Source organism: Protomyctophum bolini (genome assembly GCF_963924005.1).
Source record: "Protomyctophum bolini genome assembly, chromosome: 16".
NCBI lineage: Eukaryota > Metazoa > Chordata > Actinopteri > Myctophiformes > Myctophidae > Protomyctophum > Protomyctophum bolini.
Genome location: NC_137877.1, coordinates 14,023,297 through 14,043,209, shown reverse-complemented (window position 1 = coordinate 14,043,209; position 19,913 = coordinate 14,023,297). Strand labels below are relative to the sequence as shown.

General features: G+C 41.7%; 4 protein-coding genes across 4 annotated transcripts in view; 3 read left to right on the top strand and 1 right to left on the bottom strand.

Moving 5' to 3' along the window:
* popdc2 (popeye domain cAMP effector 2) overlaps window positions 1-19,913 on the top strand; it is a 357,428-nt gene that overhangs the window by 300,599 nt on the left and 36,916 nt on the right. The window lies entirely within an intron of this gene.
* Window positions 7,118-8,284, top strand: LOC308330829 (zona pellucida-like domain-containing protein 1; the record flags this gene model as incomplete). Its single annotated transcript, XM_080785904.1, has 1 exon — window positions 7,118-8,284. The coding sequence occupies one exon, from the start codon at window positions 7,118-7,120 to the stop codon at window positions 8,282-8,284; it is 1,167 nt and encodes a 388-aa protein (XP_080642030.1).
* The window catches only part of man1a2 (mannosidase, alpha, class 1A, member 2), a 475,750-nt gene continuing 465,155 nt past the window's right edge, over window positions 9,319-19,913 (bottom strand). The window contains exon 16 of the transcript XR_013965535.1: window positions 9,319-9,330. The gene's annotated coding sequence lies outside the window, so the exon portion shown is untranslated. The remainder of the gene's footprint in view (window positions 9,331-19,913) is intronic.
* LOC308330828 (zona pellucida-like domain-containing protein 1) lies at window positions 15,740-16,897 on the top strand (the record flags this gene model as incomplete). The annotated part of the gene is made up of 1 exon (XM_080785903.1): window positions 15,740-16,897. The coding sequence occupies one exon, from the start codon at window positions 15,740-15,742 to the stop codon at window positions 16,895-16,897; it is 1,158 nt and encodes a 385-aa protein (XP_080642029.1).

Here is a 19,913-nt window from a genome sequence, read left to right as displayed (position 1 = left end):
CATCTGCATGGTGCGTGAGGAGAGAGAGAGAGTGTGGTCAGAGGGCGAGGGGGGACACCCCGCCGAGCGCTGCGGATAGAAGTTTTCCGTCCGTAAGGCGACACCGCGGAACGAGATCGCGGCACATCGGTTCCCTCGCTGATGGCGGAACACGAGCGTAACTGCCCGCTCTAATAGCATGTCAAACACGCCAGGTGTTCAAGGTCGACATGAGCTTGCTCTCTCAATTTCTCTCTCTCTCTCTCTCTCTCTCTCTCTCTCTCTCTCTCTCTGTATGTCGTCGCTGTCGGGGCAGAAACCTCTTAATCTCCATCTTCTAACTTTTTGCGTTTTTCCGTTTATTTAAAACATCCCTTCATCAAAAGTAGCAGATCCACAAGCTCAAAAAAGAGACACGTTTTAGTCGTGTACATCTGCTACTTTAGCTAGTGTTGCATTTTAATCCACTTTTCAAGAAATATCTTAAGAAGAGAATACCAGCACTGACGGAACTGTCCTTTTAAGGCACTTTAATTTAATATTTTATAATTGGCATGGTATGCTGCAGAGCAGATGGGACGCACACGCAGATTAGACACACCAACGGACCGACATGCGGAAACAACGGTCGGACATGCGCTGCTCCCGTGCTTGCGGTTAGGGTTAGGTTAGGGTTTGAGAGGAATAGGTTAGGTTAGGTTAGGGTTTGAGGTATAGGTGGTCGGTCTAATGACAGTCGGACCGATAGTATGTCTAAACTAAATCCTGTACCTGAGCAGATAGCACAATGCAAGCCTTCGTCAGCGTCGCATGCTGTAAACAACGGACATGTCACATTTATAGTGCCCGTAGGTGTGACACCTTCCCCTGTCCGTGTCGATACAAACAACATTCAGCCAACCATTGCATTTGAATCCAGAAGAGTAACAGTTTTGGACGTATGAGGGACGATATTCAGTATACATGCATTAATGTGTATGATGTGATGTTTATACGTAGGACAATGGGATGATGGCTTGTGCAGAATCTCATACGTCAACTGGTATAGTTCATAAAGTTAACATACGTATATCTAAATGCATTTGAAATGTAATACATATGTTACTTTTCAGGATTCCAATTAAAGCATGGAAATAATTCAGGATTTAAATTCAAATAGCAAAAATAGCAGATCTCAAAGCGCGTATGAGCTTGTAGATCTGCTATTTTTGATACGACAGTATATGCAATGTGGCCCTCTTGAGTGAGTGTGGAAATATAGTGGCCCTCTGGAGTGAGTGTACGTTGAACTATAGTGGCCCTCTGGAGTGAGTGTACGTGGAACTATAGTGGCCCTCTGGAGTGAGTGTGGAACTATAGTGGCCCTCTGGAGTGAGTGTGGAACGTATGGAACTATAGTGGCCCTCTGGAGTGAGTGTGGAACTATAGTGGCCCTCTGGAGTGAGTGTGTAACTATAGTGGCCCTCTGGAGTGAGTGTGGAACCTATGGAACTATAGTGGCCCTCTGGAGTGAGTGTGGAACTATAGTGGCCCTCTGGAGTGAGTGTGGAACCTATGGAACTATAGTGGCCCTCTGGAGTGAGTGTGGAACCTATGGAACTATAGTGGCCCTCTGGAGTGAGTGTGTAACTATAGTGGCTGAAGTGGGCTGTAGTTAAATCTTATGTTCAGTATTAGCTGTAGTAGTGTAGTATGTGCAACTGTAGGCTGATACATGGATCACTGTTGTGTTTTACTATACAGTATAATATGGAGCCAATGCTTGATTCTTCCTGCACACAATAAACATGCTTTGTTTCCCCTGTATGCTCTCAAGTTGTCTCAACTAATATGCCAGTATCGTTCGTCCAAACTTAGTCGAAGGCCGTGCATGGGGGGGGGGGGGGGGGGGGGGGCTGTTGTGTTCGCGCCCCCCGAGCCCTCTGTGGCATTCTGGGAGGGGGGTTCATATGATCAGCTGCATTAACTCCAACACCTGTGGGAAGGAACAAAATAGCCCTCCATCTCACAGCCTGGTAAATATGCGGGGCGATAAGTCTTGTGACTTTGTGCTGATCAGTGGCATTCCCCGTGTGCGTGTGTATGTGTGTGTGTGTGTGTGTGAGAGAGATCAGAGCTTGCTTGGTTTGATTATCAATGTGTATGCATGTATATATCGTACAGTATATGTCTATGTGTGTGCACACATGCGCACGCGTGTGTGTGTGTGTGTTACAAAAAAAATATTGACTATTTTGTTTTGGTATTTAATATGCACAGGGCAAAGGAAGAGTGGGGAGGCCAAAACAGACCTGGAGAAGATCAGTCGAGAGTGGGACAAAGACAAGAAGACTATGCTGGGCCCAGCTGAGGAACACTGCCCAAAACAGAGTCCAATGGCTGGGTGGTGATTGGCTCCATCTAGGAGCCTACAGGAAGTAAGTCATTTAATATCTAATATGCAGGTGTGTGCATACAATACATGCATGCCTGCCTACGTGTGTGTGTTCTGAGTGGGCGTGGGGCAGTGTGGTACTCTACAGCATGCCAACATTGTCACAGGGGAGGGTAATCACTGGCACACTAGCATAAGCAAGAGAGAGAGGGTTTTTATTTTTAAATAAACTTACCGAAAAACATGTAGTTAATTAAATTATGTCCTCTGGACATAATTCTACATTAATTCAAACACTGTTTTCTGACTGGCTGCGAGTCTGCATGGGATATAAGTGGGATATCGCTTTGAGTCTAATGATCATTACAATGCTCAGCAAAATAAAATAAAGCATACAGTACAGTATATGGATAGATACAAACTTGGCACTTCATGTGAAAAAGGTTGCAGACCTCTGCTCTACAGTATACAACCCGGCAGGGAGAGCGATGTGAACCCAACGGTACGGCGGTAAGGCAGTGGCCGCCCCGGCGTGTTAATGGCCGCACCCGTCCGGGAACGCAGCAGTATAGGCCAAGTCTTAAATATACGAGGCTCTGTGAAAAACGGTGCACAGGCAGGCAGGCAGGCGGCACATTGCCACGGAGCACAAGCAGGTCACTCAACCCTACCTCGAAACAGAAGCGATTATTATTATCTGCAGGGTATATCACGCGTTTCCCACAAGTGGTTATGAGACGTGTGTGTGTGGGGGGTGGGGGGTTTGAGCGCATGGGAATACTTTGTAGAACGTATGTACGTTTCCAATATCCATTTTGTGCTGAGACGGTATCCGAAAATGTCTCTGGGGGGTGCGGGGGGGGGGGGGCATTGGATCATTGTCTTTACATCATGTCATAGACCTATACACACATGAAAGCATATCACCCTATAAGCTACACATTGTATATGTTATAGGTGTTAGCACTCGTTACACTAGCGCCGGATGCCTGCATGTGTTTATTTATGCACGTCCCCCTAATGTCAGAGCTAGAATTCCATTCATCAAACGAAGGGGGCTGCCTGCATATAACCTTGTCCTATACATGATGTAAAATGAGATCATTTCAAATCCCCAGAGTCCACGAGTTATGGTGTAGCTTTTTATGGGCCTTGTCCACAGCACTGTTTCTGAACCAGCGGTCCAGGGAACACTAATGGTCCTTGGCATAATTACAGTCTGCAGGTGGTCCATGAAAAAAAATAGTTTTATAATGTTTCAGTGGCGGGAACCCCTTTTTGGTGTTTTAAGCATTATGTTATACTTTAGATCTACAAGCTACGAGCTTGTAGGTCTTCTATTTTTGAAAAGAATCGTAAAAATGTGGCGCAAATCTTTGAATATAATGCTTTCACACAGCGAACGCTTTTAACTCATATCTTTGCTTCTTGGGGGGGTCCCTGGAACAATGGGTCTAAATGGGTTAAAGGAATTTATTGTAACGTATGTATATAGCCTTGTGAAGCCATGGTTCCAGGGCCATGTTGTCCATGGGGCAGGAGCCTATCTCCTGTTTTTGTAGCGTAAGGCGACTTGATGTACAAATATAAGTACATCCCCCCCCCAGTGATGTATAGTTAGCCAGGGAGCCACAGGCCCAAAAGCTCAAGGAATAGAGATTAACCTGTGATCTCATGCCGTACTTTTTATTTGTGTTTTTGAGTGGTGCAACCACTCCAAGGAACAGCAATGTCCGTGTTCACCATGCCTGTGTTCACCTATGCCTGTGTTCATATATAATGCTCAATGCTCTTTGGCCACTCAGAATAGCTAAATGGCATTGATCACGCCTCCAGGTCTTTAGTTTACTCAAGTTAGGGAATAAGACCTGGTACTTGAGACACGCAAAAAACAGCCATCTATCTTAGCCCGTAGCACCTTCCCTATATACTTGACGAATTACAGGCATATACTAAGGCTCAATTTATGTAACTTAGATATCATTTTATACAGTACACTCTACGTACACACAGAGACGTGGTGCATTTATATTAGCATTTCATCTTTTTCCCCACATGGTGGATACTGGATAGCACACGAAATTGTCTCATTTGTTCTTATTGTGAAACTATTGTTTAACTATTCATTCAACTGTCTTGCACGTGACATGCTACAGTAGGTCACACCATGGGTCTCCATTATTAAGACATATCTGGCATGTATGACCTGTCATTAAGTAAGTCAGGGTTCCATATTGAGTTTCCTCTCACGATGCAACGTTGCCGCATATTGCATGTTTCTGAACATTAGACTATAAACAATGATCAACAATGGAGGAATGGACCAACATATGTTGCATGACAACATGACACTACCACGTACCTCCCAAAGTGTCACTAAATACAGTACCAGGACCATATAACCCACTCTGACTGCCTCCCGTGTCCGGTGAATGTACATATGTACATTCTGTACACGTCTGAAGACTCACCTCTTCAGACTCCGCCTTATAGCCCCTAGCATTTGCCATACAGTAGCACCTACCCTGATAGCATTGATGACCTTTCGGCTTATATAAATGCTAAAATGTAATTTAGATAGCATGTTATGTATTGTCCACACATACAGTATGTCAATATGGTCATTGTTGACCTGGCAATGAATAGTGTGTGTATAGTTCTCTATAGATTATTTTTGGATATTTTACTGTTAGGTAATAGTTCTTGGTTTAGCTACAGTATGACCTTTGATTGCTATTTCTATGCATTTGATGTATTACCTTGTGTTTTGCTATCTTACTGTACATCTCTGGATTAAGAGTTTTGGCTAAATGCCTAAATTGTAATTGTACAAAATACTACATAACAGTAAACCATTGAACAGGACAGGCATACATTATTATTTAACCAAAGAACATGCTTGGCATTAGTTGAACAAAAGTGTGTGTGTGTGTGTGTGTGTGTGTGTGTGTGTGTGTGTGTGTGTGTGTGTGTGTGTGTGTGTGTGTGTGTGTGTGTGTGTGTGTGTGTGTGTGTGTGTGTGTGTGTGTGTGTGTGTGTGTGTGTGTGTGTGTGTGTGTGTGCGCGTGTGTATGTGTGTGTCCTAAAATGCCAAACATAGGGTGGACAATGGAAATAATGACGGAAATATGACAGTCCTGTTCATTCAGCTTCATGCAGATGAATGGGAATGAAAGGATTAAATAATTGTGACTATACTCAAATAAATACAATCAGGCGATTATGTAATAATTGTGACCGACCTGAAATTGAATCAATATTAATTATAATTAGTTCAATATCTCAGCTGATCTGAAAGCTCTCTACATACTGAGTGAATGGATATGAAAAAAGTTGATAGAACCAAATGGACTCCTAAATGGAACCATCTGGACCCATATTTCCATTCGTACATTCTCAGACTTGTTATGGAAATCGGCCTGATTTTATTTTTGTAGTTTGTTTATATATTTAATTTATTTAATTGGGACAATGCATATTAATCAACATGCCATTTTTGAAATCCATGTAAATGGGCCACAGTTAGCCAGAAGCAAATTTCCATCTGTAGTCCCATGAGCAGACTCTTAAAAGTGGTAATAAAACTATCCATACAAATCATACAATGCAAAACAAGTAAACATAACACAGGGGACAGAACAATTACAGTGAAAAATCATAAGTGACACCAGTGACACTGAGGAGGGGGGGGGGGTTCCTTGAAATTAAAAAGGTTTGAGAACCACTGCTTAAAAAAAGAGTTAAATATCTAATAAGGGTCCATTTTGGTTACCAACTCTCCATCATTTAGCTAGCTTAGGACCACCTGGAACCCCTTCAATTAAGGACCCCTGGCCTGGTGGTCCCCGTATACTCTGCGGTTCCACTGGTGCTGTGAACGGGGGCATGAATTCCCCGCAGCCTCCATGTAACTCACAGTCATATCCCCATTGTTTGGCTTTTGTTTTGACGGTGGGATGCAGGTTGTCATGCTGACACCACGATATCAAGCGCTCTCACTTCCTCTGCGTATTGTACTGTACAGTATGTAGTCAGTGTATAGGCCGTTCAGCGTCATCGTCTGTAATTAGGCCAGTGCCGGGGAAGGCTTGATTACATGTGCATACGTGTGTGTGTGTGTGTGTGTGTGTGTGTGTGTGTGTGTGTGTGTGTGTGTGTGTGTGTGTGTTGAACTTGATGACCAGTTCACACTGCAACCACTTTAACCACCCTGTCGCCAAACTTTTCCACCGTTTCTTTTCAGAATATCGTTCCAGTTTAGACGTATATCAGAAATAGCAGGAGCTCACGTCGCATTGCAAACTGGCAATTTTTGCTATTGGTCATACAGCAAAACTGTTAGTATTTAAAAACTGTTGAATCACCCCAAAACATCCCCAAAAAGCTAACATTGTCATGAATTCAAGCCAAAATTAAATGATTTAAAAAAAATGAAATCAAAGGCGGGAAGCTTGTAGATCTGCTATTTTTATTTGTTTGCATCCCGGGCAAAACGTCTACCTTAAAATAATGCTTTAGATTTCAGGTTGTTGCCCCCAGGGTACGATTCCACGCTGCCGCCATTCTCCATAAAATACAATGCGATTGTTAGCATATAGCTGGGTGCTTTGACCTTGTTTTTAGCCAATCACAGTGAAAGAGACATACTATAAAAGAGTCCTGAACAGCCATCACCAGCATCAACCTGCGTTTGCCTTCAGAGCTGACTTAACAAGGTATCCAGAGATTCCAGACGCAGGAGCTGAAAACTGTCATACAGCCAAGATGAATTTTCACGTTCTTCTAATCGTCGCCACCATCATAGGCAGAAGTAGTCAGCTGACACTGAGTGACTGTGGTACAATAGGACAAGCAAGGCGTCCAGAATTCACTGACATCGAGGTGACATGTGGCACCGACTCCATCAGTCTGGCAATCCAAGCCTGCCCTATCGTCTACACCGGCTACAACGAAACGCTGATGATCGTGAACCATATGTCGGACCCAGCCTGCAAGGGAACCCTGGATTTGTCTGCAAATCCACCCGTGGTGCGTTTCAACTTCCCCTTGAACAAGACCCATGCCTGTGGAAGTGTCTTCAGGACCACCAGCGCTGCCGGCACAGGAGTGTTCTCAGACTTCTCCAATATCCAGACAGTCAACGTCAGTGGCATTGTGCGATCCTCCGATCTCACCACAGGGACAATCACCTACAATGCTGAGATGAAGTACTATTACTCCTGCGCCTACCCCTTAGAGTACCTGATCAACAACACCCAGATTGATGTGTCAGCCTCCTCTATTGCATTGAAGGACAATAATGGCAGCTTCATCAGCACCCTGCGCCTGGAGCTGTTCAGCGATAGTGCCTACACAACGCCCCTGGTGATGCCACAGAATGGAATTGAGCTGAGGACCGACATCTTCGTAGAGGTGAAAGCCACCAACTTGACAACCCAGTACAACGTGCTTCTGGACCGGTGCTACGCTTCAATCTCCCCACTTCCTACCAACTCCAGCATATTCAACCTGTTTGTACCCTGCGACGTTGACCAGCTCACCAGCATGAACCAGAACGGCATCAGCCAGAGCGCCCGCTTCTCCTTCCCGGCTTTCCGCTTCATGGAGCAGCAGAACGAGACCGTCTCCACCTACTACCTGCACTGCATCACGCGCCTTTGCGAGGTCAGCACCTGCAGCGGCTTCATGAACTGCAACAACAGGAGAAGGAGAAGCACAGACGATGAGCCAGCCGACCTCTCCCAACTCCACACCATCACCTCCCCGGAGATCGTCACCCAAGACGATGTCATCCAGGGCCAGACCAAAACACACGATGCAAATTCTTCCGCCGGGCTTGGTGCTGCTGTAGGTGTTTTAGCCTCTGTGTGCATTATTGCCCTCTGCATCGCTGCTGTCTTTTACAAGAAGCTCGCGCTGCAGGCGGGATAATGGGGCATCAGGCTATAGGCTAAATACTGTCTTTTGAGGTGTACTATATCCGCCAGATTGTCTAACTTTTCTGATGGAGGACAGTGCTTGGTTCATCTCACAATATTTGCTTGCCCTTCATAGGTTAAAAAGTGTAGGACTATTTTAATTTTAGATGAAGAAGGAATGTGATTGAAATGTGTATATGAGTTGTTAGTGTGTTTAATAGCAAAATTTAAAAATGCACAAAAGCTGAAAGTGTTAATGTATGCATGTAAGCGCTTCATAAGATTTAAAAAAAGGAGGAAATGGTAGTTGGAAAGAAAAGAAAAGAAAAAAAGGTTCATAAACACAGTTTTAATGTGAAAGTGTATGGAATGTTTTGAAAGGGAAGTCAATGTACCTTCCAAAGTAATACTGTTTAATTTATTGAATTTATTGAATTCATCATCTTTGCTTGTACTTTGTGCACTTTATGTACTTTAAAGTGTAACATTTATTCTTGAGTCATCTTGACTCGTTTCTATCATTTCTTTTTCACACATTGAGGTATGCTTGGAGTACAATAATTTCACTGCCTGCAATGTTGCTACTAGCTGTTGTGTGTGTAGTTGACAACAATAAAGAACTTGAACGAAAAGCTCTTTGTATTTGTGTATTTGAATGATATTTTTGTTGAAACGCTGTAGCCCAGCCAAACGTCTGCATTTAATGTGTAACCCATGAAGACCTGAGGCCAATTCTATGATATATATATATATATATATATATATATATATATATATATATATATATATTCTTTTTTTCAAAGATTTGCACACATTTTCATGGTTTTCAAAAATAGCAGATCTTAGCTCAGCTTACGTTTCGGTCTAAACGATCTTCATTTTTGTGTTGTAACATGGAGTGGATAATACAAATCTCTAATTGTCTCCACCATGACAAAGGCATGGGGAGAGACTCCGAGAGAGTATGTTTTGCATTCCGTCCGTCTGTCCGTCCGTCTGTGAACGGCTAATCTCAAGCACCGTTAACCTGGTCAATGCCAAATTTTGCACACACACTCCCTGGATGCGAACGATCTCCAAAATGTCCAGAACGGCCTGTTATAGCGCCACCAGGAGGCCGACTTTTGAAAAACATTTTTTTTATATTACTCCTCCAGATTCTGTCCAAAGATCCCGCAAATCGTTCCACACTATCTCTATAGTCATGTGTTCAAGATGAAACTGTGCGATATTTCCTATTCCATCCTAATTGGCTAACATTGGATTTCAAAGTTTGCAGGATTGGCCCTTTTGAAACAAAAAGCTTCAAATCATGAACGCAGCGTGCAATTTACGTGACATCTTTCACAGACTTTCCTACTAGGCTCAGGAATATATCCCACCCTTTTCACATTGGCCTGTTATTTGACTGTTTTATACCATGGCAACCCAATTGAAATGTCTGGATTGACATAACCATATCTAATGTCACATAAAGACTTACAACTTTTTTTAGTATGTCATGGGGTGTGTGTGCGTGCGTGCATGCGTGCGTGCGACCAGTTCACATTGCAGCCACTTTAACCACCCTGTCGTCACCCTTTTTCACCTTTTCTTTTCAAAATATCGTTCCAGTTTTCGGAAATAGCAGTAGCTCACGTCGCATTGTAGAATTTTTGCTTAAGTGCTTCAACACAATGTGTCGTGAGCTTGTAGCGGCTTTGTTCCTTTCCCCATGCTTTTGTCCCATGTCACTCTCTGTGACATACATCAGAGGCATTTATTTGGGGTCAAATTCACTTACAGTATGCATATGAAGAAATGCATATTTTGTCATTTTTATTATGCAGTTCTAATTTTGAGATCTCAATCCATGCCCATCAGACACACAATTCTTTCAAACTTTACGTCCAGATTTTGGGCATTTTAGGACCATAGTTATTTCGTCGCAATGCGTTGTGAGCTTGTAGATCAGCACAGCATTTGTTTTTTGTTGCATTAGCTTATCTTCATGCTAATACTGTTCATCTTCACCGTCATGTGGCATGTGGCATCGCTTCATAGACTTATTTTAACCACATGAACCCTAGCCTAGTCTCGCTCATTAGACTGGTTACAATATGAGGTTTGAGAGACCTCATGGTCGGTACACTTTCCGAGGTTCCGCCCGTATTCTGACGTGTTAATTTCGCGAATCACCGTAATAGAAGGATTTGTCTAATGCATCATAGAAATGGCCTTCACAGGAGTAGAAGTATATTGCTGAACATTTCGTCGGGATTTGATTCCATAAGCCATCTTAACCTTATACCGATTTACTCATCTCTGGCAGGTGGATATTGGATACCCCATAATGTCCAATGTTACTTTTCAGGATTCCACTTTAAAAAAAATAGCAAAAGTGGCAGATCGAATACTTTAGGTACTTCTGTGTGATGCTGTAGTATGATCAAGTAGGGCGTTAATTTACAAAAAATGTTAGAAAATGGAAATAAGGAGTTTCTCTACGATCTTTATAGTATTGTATAAATAACGACCGAGGTCGAACCAAAGTGCTTCACATTACAGAGCATAATAACATACACGGAGGCAAACAGAGAAATAAAATGGCGGCGATCCTTAGCTGCGTTTTCTCTGAATTGAGGCTCAGATGAGGTGATATGAGGTGAGGGACGATGTTTGTAGCTCAATAAAAAAATCGAAGGATCGTCAGCTGGAAAATGGACGAGTCACGGGGTCTTCTTTGCTGCCTTTTCCGTGCATGTTGCCTGGCACTGAGGAAAGAGCACCTGGAGTAAATGGTGACACGAAATGTGTAAATGTGTAAAAATATTGCTTATATAGCTAAGATCTAAAATGACACATGCTTTCCCAGTCTAAATGCGTTCAGGAGGCTATGTGTGGTTCTAGAGTATAGATAGACAGTGTTGCTTTCGTCGATTAAAACTATGACAATTTTTTTTTTGTCATTACCTTTTCACTGACAAAAAATAAATGGACAATAAATGAAAAATATAAGCTATGATGACTAAAACTAAGACTAAATATATTAATAACAAATTAAATCCAGACAAAAAGGTTAGGAGAAGAGATGCAGTAGAACTAAAAGACAAGTAATTTGATTTTACACTTGATTTTACATCGATATACAAGCTTGTAGATCGGCTATTTTCAGAAAGTGTAAAATCAGCCTTTACGACGGCATCCAGGCCCACCAAAATACATTTTAGTCGACTAAATCAACTGTAGATTCAGTCGACTAAAATCTTATGATATTTTGTCGACTAAAACTAGACTAACACTAAAACATTCCAGATTACTAAAATGTGACTAAAACTAAATGAAAACCTTTCAAGAGACTAAAACTAAAATCTAAATTTGCTGTCAAATTCAACACTGGTTCTAGAAGTAAATGTCGTCACCAGTGCTCTTTCAACAGCCGGATATTGTGGAGCTGGTTGAGCAGAGAGCAGCCTTTCCAGGTTGTTGAAAGGTACAGGTATATACATACCAACATGCGTTGCATGAACACATGACACTAGCACGTACCTCCCAAAGTGTCACTAAATACAGTACCAGGACCATATAACCCACTCTGGCTGCCTCCCATGTCCGGTGAATTTACCTATACATTCTGTACACTACTGAAGATTCACCTCTTCATTTTGGGCTTATGTAATTTAGGGCTTATGTAAATGCTAGGATGTAATTTAGATAGCATGTTATGTATTGTCGACATACAGTATGTCAGATCATTGCTGACCTGGCAACGTATAGTGTGTGTGTGTAGTTTCTATAGATTTTGTTTGGATGTTTTACTGTTACATAATAGTTCTTGGTTTAGCTACAGTATATGACCCTAGATTGCTATTGCCTTGTGTTTTCCTATTTTACTGTAGGCTACATCTCTGGATTAAGAGTTTTGGCTAAATGCCTAAATTGTAATTGTACAAAATACTACATAACAGTAAACCATTGAACAGGACAGGCATACATTATTATTTAACCAAAGAACATGCTTGGCATTAGTTGAACAAAACTGTGTGTGTGTGTGTGTGTGTGTGTGTGTGTGTGTGTGTGTGTGTGTGTGTGTGTGTGTGTGTGTGTGTGTGTGTGTGTGTGCGTGTGCGTGTGCGTGTGCGTGTGCGTGTGTGTGTTTTTTTTTGCAAAAACGAATGCCTGGAATGGATTCAGCATCATGAAAACCCCCAAGTTTGACACATCACATACTACATAAAGCATTTTTAATATTTTGCCTTCTAGGTTGTAATTGGTATGGTCACATATTATGCCAATTATGAAAATTGCCCAACATATGCAAGTTAGCATCCGGCAGTTTCTACATGCTGGGGACCCATACTCAACATTTCTAACATAAAACCTTGGTTTACTCAACATGTCCGGGTTCACAATGGGGCTCTATGGGCTGGCTACTAGATTATCAAGCGATTATGTAATGCTTGTGACAGTACCAGGACCATATAACCCACTCTGACTGCCTCCCATGTCCGGTGAATTTACATACATTCTGTACACGTCTGAAGATTCACCTCTTCAGACTCCGCCTTATAGCCCCTAGCACTTGCCATACAGTAGCACCTACCCTAATAGCCTTGACGACATTTCGGGCTTATGTAAATGCTAACATGTAATTTAGATAGCATGTTACATGTATTGTCGACATACAGTATGTCAGATCATTGCTGACCTGGCAACGTATAGTGTGTGTGTGTAGTTTCTATAGATCTTGTTTGGATATTTTACTGTTACATAATAGTTATTGGTTTAGCTACAGTATATGACCCTAGATTGCTATTTTTATGCATTTGATGTATTACCTTGTGTTTTCCTATCTTACTGTACATCTCTGGATTAAGAGTTTTGGCTAAATGCCTAAATTGTAATTGTACAAAATGCTACATAACAGTAAACCATTGAACAGGACAGGCATACATTATCATTTAACCAAAGAACATGCTTGGCATTAGTTGAACAAAAGTGTGTGTGCGCGTGCGTGTGTGTGCATGCGTGCGCAGTTTGCCCTAAAATGCCAAACATATGACAATGGAAATAATGACGGAAATACTGTATGACAGTCTTGTTCATTCAGCTTCATGCAGATGAATGGAAATGAAAGGATTAAATAATTGTGATTATACTCAAATAAATACAATCATAGCCTAGTAGCAATAAAGTGAACCCGGACATGTTGAGTGCACCAACGTTTTATGTTAGAAATGTTTAGTATGGGTCCCCAGCATGTAGAAACTGTCAGATGCCAACTTGCATATGTTGGGCAATTTTCATAATTGGCATTATTTATGACCATACCATTAACAACATATAGAACGCAAAATATTCAAAATGTCATCATGCTTTATCTAGCATGTGACATAGGGGGTTTTCATGATGCTGAATCCATTCCAAGCATTGTTTTGCAAAAAAACACTCATTGGGCTTAAAACGGCCATGCCCACTTGCCCCAAATGTGCTGACATCATCAATTTGTGATGACGGCATTGGCTGTTTTTAACCCAATGAGGTTTTTTTTGCAAAACTAATGCCTGGAATGGATTCAGCATAATGAAAAACCCCTAGTTTGACACTTCACATGCTACATAAAGCATGATGACATTTTTTATATTTTGCCTTCTAGGTTGTAATTGGTATGGTCACATATTATGCCAATTATGAAAATTGCCCAACATATGCAAGTTAGCATACTCAACATTTCTAACATAAAACCTTGGTTTACTCAACATGTCCGGGTTCACAATGGGGCTCTATGGGCTGGCTACTAGATTATCAGGCGATTATGTAATGCTTGTGACTGTACCAGGACCATATAACCCACTGTGACTGCCTCCCATGTCCGGTGAATTTACATACATTCTGTACACGTCTGAAGATTCACCTCTTCAGACTCCGCCTTATAGCCCCTAGCACTTGCCATACAGTAGCACCTACCCTAATAGCCTTGACGACATTTCGGGCTTATGTAAATGCTAACATGTAATTTAGATAGCATGTTATGTATTGTCGACATACAGTATGTCAGATCATTGCTGACCTGGCAACGTATAGTGTGTGTGTAGTTTCTATAGATTGGATATTTTACTGTTACATAATAGTTCTTGGTTTAGCTACAGTATGACCCTAGATTGCTATTTCTATGCATTTGATGTATTACCTTGTGTTTTCCTATCTCACTGTACATCTCTGGATTAAGAGTTTTGGCGTGTGTGTGTGTGTGTGTGTGTGTGTGTGTGTGTGTGTGTGTGTGTGTGTGTGTGCATGTGTGCATGTGTGCGTGTGTGCATGCGTGTGTGCAATGTGCATGCGTGTGTCCATGCGTGCGCAGTTTGCCCTAAAATGCCAAATATATGGCGGAAATATGACAGTCCTGTTCATTCAGCCTCATGCAGATGAATGGAAATGAAAGGATTAAATCATTTTGATTATACTGAAATAAATACAATCATAGCCTAGTGGCCAAAAAGTGAACCCGGACATGTTGAGTACACCAACGTTTTATGTTAGAAATGTTTAGTATGGCCCGGGTCCCCAGTATGTAGAAACTGCCGGATGCTAACTTGCATATGTTGGGCAATTTTCATAATTGGCAACCTATAGAACGCAAAATATTCAAAAACCTTGGTGTACTCAACATGTCCGGGTTCACAATGGGGCTCTATGGGCTCGCTACTAGACTATCAGGTGATTATGTAATGATTGTGACCGACCTGAAATTGAATCAATATTAATTATAATTAGTTAAATATCTCAGCTGATCTGAAAGATCTCTACATACTGAGTGAATGAATGAATGAATATGAAACAAGTTGATAGAACCAAATAGACTCCTAAATGGAACCATCTGGACCCATATTTCCATTTGTACATTCTCAGACTTGTTATGGGAATCGGCCTGATTTATTTTTGTAGTTTGTTTATATATTGAATTTATTTAACTGGGACAATGCATATTAATCAACATTTTTTGATTTTTCAAATCCATGTAAATGGGCCAGAGTTAGCCAGAAGCAATTTTTTATCTGTAGTGCCATGAGCAGACTCTTAAAAGTGGTAATAAAACCATCCATACAAAAACATACAATACAAGACAAGTAAACATAATACAGGGGACAGAACAATTACAGTGAAAAGTGATAAGTGACACCAGTGACACTGAGGAGGTGGGGGGGGGGGGGGGTTCCTTGAAATTAAAAAGGTTTGAGAACCACTGCTACGGGTCCATATGGTTTCATTTCACACTCGCTGCCGCCCTTCTCCTTAAAATACAATGCAATTGTTAGCATATAGCTGGGTGCTTTGACCTTGTTTTTAGCCAATCACAGTGAAAGAGACATACTATAAAAGAGTCTTGAACTGCCATCACCAGCATCAACCTGCGTTTGCCTTCAGAGCTGACTTAACAAGGTATCCAGAGATTCCAGACGCAGGAGCTGAAAACTGTCATATAGCCAAGATGAATTTTCACGTTATTCTAATCGTCGCCACCATCATAGGCAGAAGTAGTCAGCTGACACTGAGTGACTGTGGTACAATAGGACAAGCGAGGCGTCCAGAATACACTGACATCGAGGTGACATGTGGCACCGACTCCATCAGTCTGGCAATCCAAGCCTGCCCTATCGTCTACACCGGCTACAACGAAACGCTGATGATCGTGAACCATAAGTCAAACCCAGCCTGCAAGGGAACCCTGGATTTGTCTGTATCTCCACCCGTGGTGCGTTTCAACTTCCCCTTGAACAATACCCATGCCTGTGGAAGTGTCTTCAGGACCACCAGCGCTGCCGGCACAGGAGTGTTCTCAGACTTCTCCAACATCCAGACAGTCAACGTCAGTGGCATTGTGCGATCCTCCGATCCCACCACAGGGACAATCACCTACAATGCTGAGATGAAGTACTATTACTCCTGCGCCTACCCCTTAGAGTACCTGATCAACAACACCCAGATTGATGTGTCAGCCTCCTCTATTGCATTGAAGGACAACAATGGCAGCTTCATCAGCACCCTGCGCCTGGAGCTGTTCAGCGATAGTGCCTACACAACGCCCCTGGTGATGCCACAGAATGGAATCGAGCTGAGGACCGACATCTTCGTAGAGGTGAAAGCCACCAACTTGACAACCCAGTACAACGTGCTTCTGGACCGGTGCTACGCCTCAATCTCCCCACTTCCTACCAACTCCAGCTTCTTCAACCTGTTTGTACCCTGCGGCGTTGACCAGCTCACCATTATGAACCAGAACGGCATCAGCCAGAGCGCCCGCTTCTCCTTCCCGGCTTTCCGCTTCATGGAGCAGCAGAACGAGACCGTCTCCACCTACTACCTGCACTGCATCACGCGCCTGTGCGAGCTCTCCACCTGCAGCGGCTTCATGAACTGCAACAACAGGAAAAGGAGAAGCACGGACGATGAGCCAGCCGACTTATCCCACCTCCACACAATCACCTCCCCGGAGATCGTCACCCAAGAAAATGTCATCAATGGCCAGACCAAAACACACGATGCGAATTCTTCCGCCGGGCTTGGTGCTGCTGTAGGTGTTTTAGCCTTCGTGTGCATTGTTGCCCTCTGCATCGCTGCTGTCTTTTACAAGAAGCTCAGGAGGTGAAAACAAACCTTCTCGAGCTGCAGGCGGGATAATGGGGCATCAGGCTATAGGCTAAATACTGTCTTTTGAGGTGTACCATATCCACCAGATTGTCTAACTTTTCTGGTGGAGGACAGTGCTTGGTCCATCTCACTTGTTGTTTGTTGGGGGAGATATTTGCTTGCCCTTCATCATAGGTTAAAAGGTGTAGGACTTTTAATTTTAGATGAAAAAGGAATGTGAATGAAATGTGTATATAGTTGTTAATGTATGCATGTAAGCGCTTCATAAGCTTTTACTTTATACAAAAGGAGGAAATGGAAAGTTGGAAAGAAAATATATAAAAAAAGTTTCATAAACACAGTTAATATGTGAAAGTGTATGGAATGTTTTGAAAGGGTCAATGTACCTTCCAAAGTATTACTGTTTAATTTTTTGAATTCATTGAATTCATCATCTTTGCTTTGTGTACTTTATGTACTTTAAAGTGTAACATTTATTCTTGACTCGTTTCTATCATTTATCTTTCACTCATTGAGGTATGCTTGGAGTACAATAATTTCACTGCCTGCAATGTTGCTACTAGTTGTTGTGTGTGTAGTTGACAACAATAAAGAACTTCAACGAAAAGCTCTTTGTATTTGTGTATTTGAATGATATTTTTGTTGAAACGCTGTAGCCCAGCCAAACGTCTGCATTTAATGTGTAACCCATAAAGACCTGAGGCCAATTCTAAAAATGTCTACGAAACTAACAGTTTTCTGAAAAACGTAATGTGTCAGTGCTTTTCTATGTCAGTGCTTTTCAAACGTGTGTGTGTGTGTGTGTGTGTGTGTGTGTGTGTAGGCCTACATGTGAGTGAGAGAGAGAGACAGACAGACATATGTGACCAGATTTGACTGAGAGACTGCCATCGCGAAAATTCCAGCTTTTCACCAGAGGAGAAAAACATATATATATATATATATATATTTTTTTTTCCAAAATGAGTTTATAGCACAAACAGACTCTTCACATACTAGAGCATGTCTGAAATAAATGTCAGAGCTGAAATCGACATGTAAATATGAAATAAATGCTTAAATATGTAGCTAGGTGTAATGTTAGAGACCACAGAAGTGAACCTTTCAAGCCTGTTTTCTCAACTCGTTTTCTGCAAGACATTACTCTATAAGCCATATCTCCAAAGCTGGTGGGCCAAACTGAACAACCAATATCTCAATTTAAAGCTATGATTCCCTGCTTTCATATGGAAAAAACCCCCGAAAATTAAAAACAATCCAATGGCAGTGTCTCAGTCAAATGTATTCACATATACTAAAAGAGGGTGTGTGATAATCAAACTTGCGCGTGTGTGTGTGTGTGTGTGTGTGTGTGTGTGTGTGCGTGCGTACATGTGAGTGAGAGACAGACAGATAATCAAACTTGGAGATACATTGTCAGTACAGTTAAGAGTTTTCTCTGTCATTGATGAGAACTATCTTGACAAAAAAAAACTCCTAACTCCACTTGAGCTGTATTCGGGTAAAGTGGTGATAATATAATTTTATAATATATCTGCTGTCGGGAGGAAACCTCTTAACTCCAAAATCTTCATTTTTCAGAAAATCTTATGTTTCTTAAAGCAATACTGCCTCATAAAAGTTGGTATTGTGACTTTGTATATTATCAGATACTTGCATGTGTCATTATATTATCACCACTTTACCGGAATCCGTGTGTGTGTGTGTGCGTGCGTGTGTTCGTCCTTCCTTCCTTCCTTCTGTCCGTCCGTTAGCGGCTAATCTCCGGCACTGTTGGCCCGATCCATGCCAAACTTTGCACACACACTCTGCAACAAATATTCCTCAACGACCTGTTATAGCGCCACCATCAGGCCGATTTAGGCAAAACACATTTCTGTAGATTACTAGTACACATTTTATCCATACATCACACAATTCGGTATACACTATCTCCATAGTCATGTGTTCAACACGGATCTGCACCATTTCCCATCTTCCATCCTGATTGGCTAAGATTGGCTTCCAAAGCTCGCATGATTTGATCCGTTTCGAACAAAATGCCACAAATCACAAACGCAGTGTGCAATTTCCGTGATATTATACACGCACATTTCCACAAGGCCGAGGATGACATGCCACTATTTCCCCCCCCAAATCAGCCTCATGGTGGCGCTATAACAGGGCAATTCCTGTTTTTAGCTATATCTGCATCGATCTGTATACAACTTATGTATGCGCACTACCTAGAGGCCATGGAAAAACATTGTCCCTGCATCCCTCCACATCTGTCGGTTATAGCGCCACCATGAGGCAGATTTCTGCAAAACACATTGCTTATGTTAGTCGCACAGATTTTATCCAAATCTCACGCAAATCGGTACAAATGATCTCTGTAGTCATGTGATCAAGACGAGTCTGTTGGAAAAAAATCTAAAACCTCAAAATTGGAGTATGAGGTTTCCTCCCGACAGCAACGATATCTTATCTATCATCTATCTATCCATATAGTGTTGGGGGTGCTTGATGTTTGAAAAGCACTGACATAGAAAACCACTGACATAGAAAACCACTGACATAGACACATTACGTTTTTCAGAAAACTATTAGTTTCGTAGACATTTTTAGAATTGGCCTCAGGTCTTCATGGGTTACACATTAAATGCAGAAAAAAAATATCATTCAAATACACAAATACAAAGAGCTTTACGTTCAAGTTCTTTATTGTTGTCAACTACACACACAACAGCTAGTAGCAACATTGCAGGCAGTGAAATTATTGTACTCCAAGCATACCTCAATGTGTGAAAAAGAAATGATAGAAACGAGTCAAGATGACTCAAGAATAAATGTTACACTTTAAAGTACATAAAGTACACAAAGTATAAGCAAAGAAGATTAATTAATTCAATAAATTCAATAAATTAAACAGTAATACTTTGGAAGGTACATTGACGGCCCTTTCAAAACATTCCATACACTTATTAAAACTGTATTTATGAACCTTTTTTTATATATTTTATTTTTATTTTCAA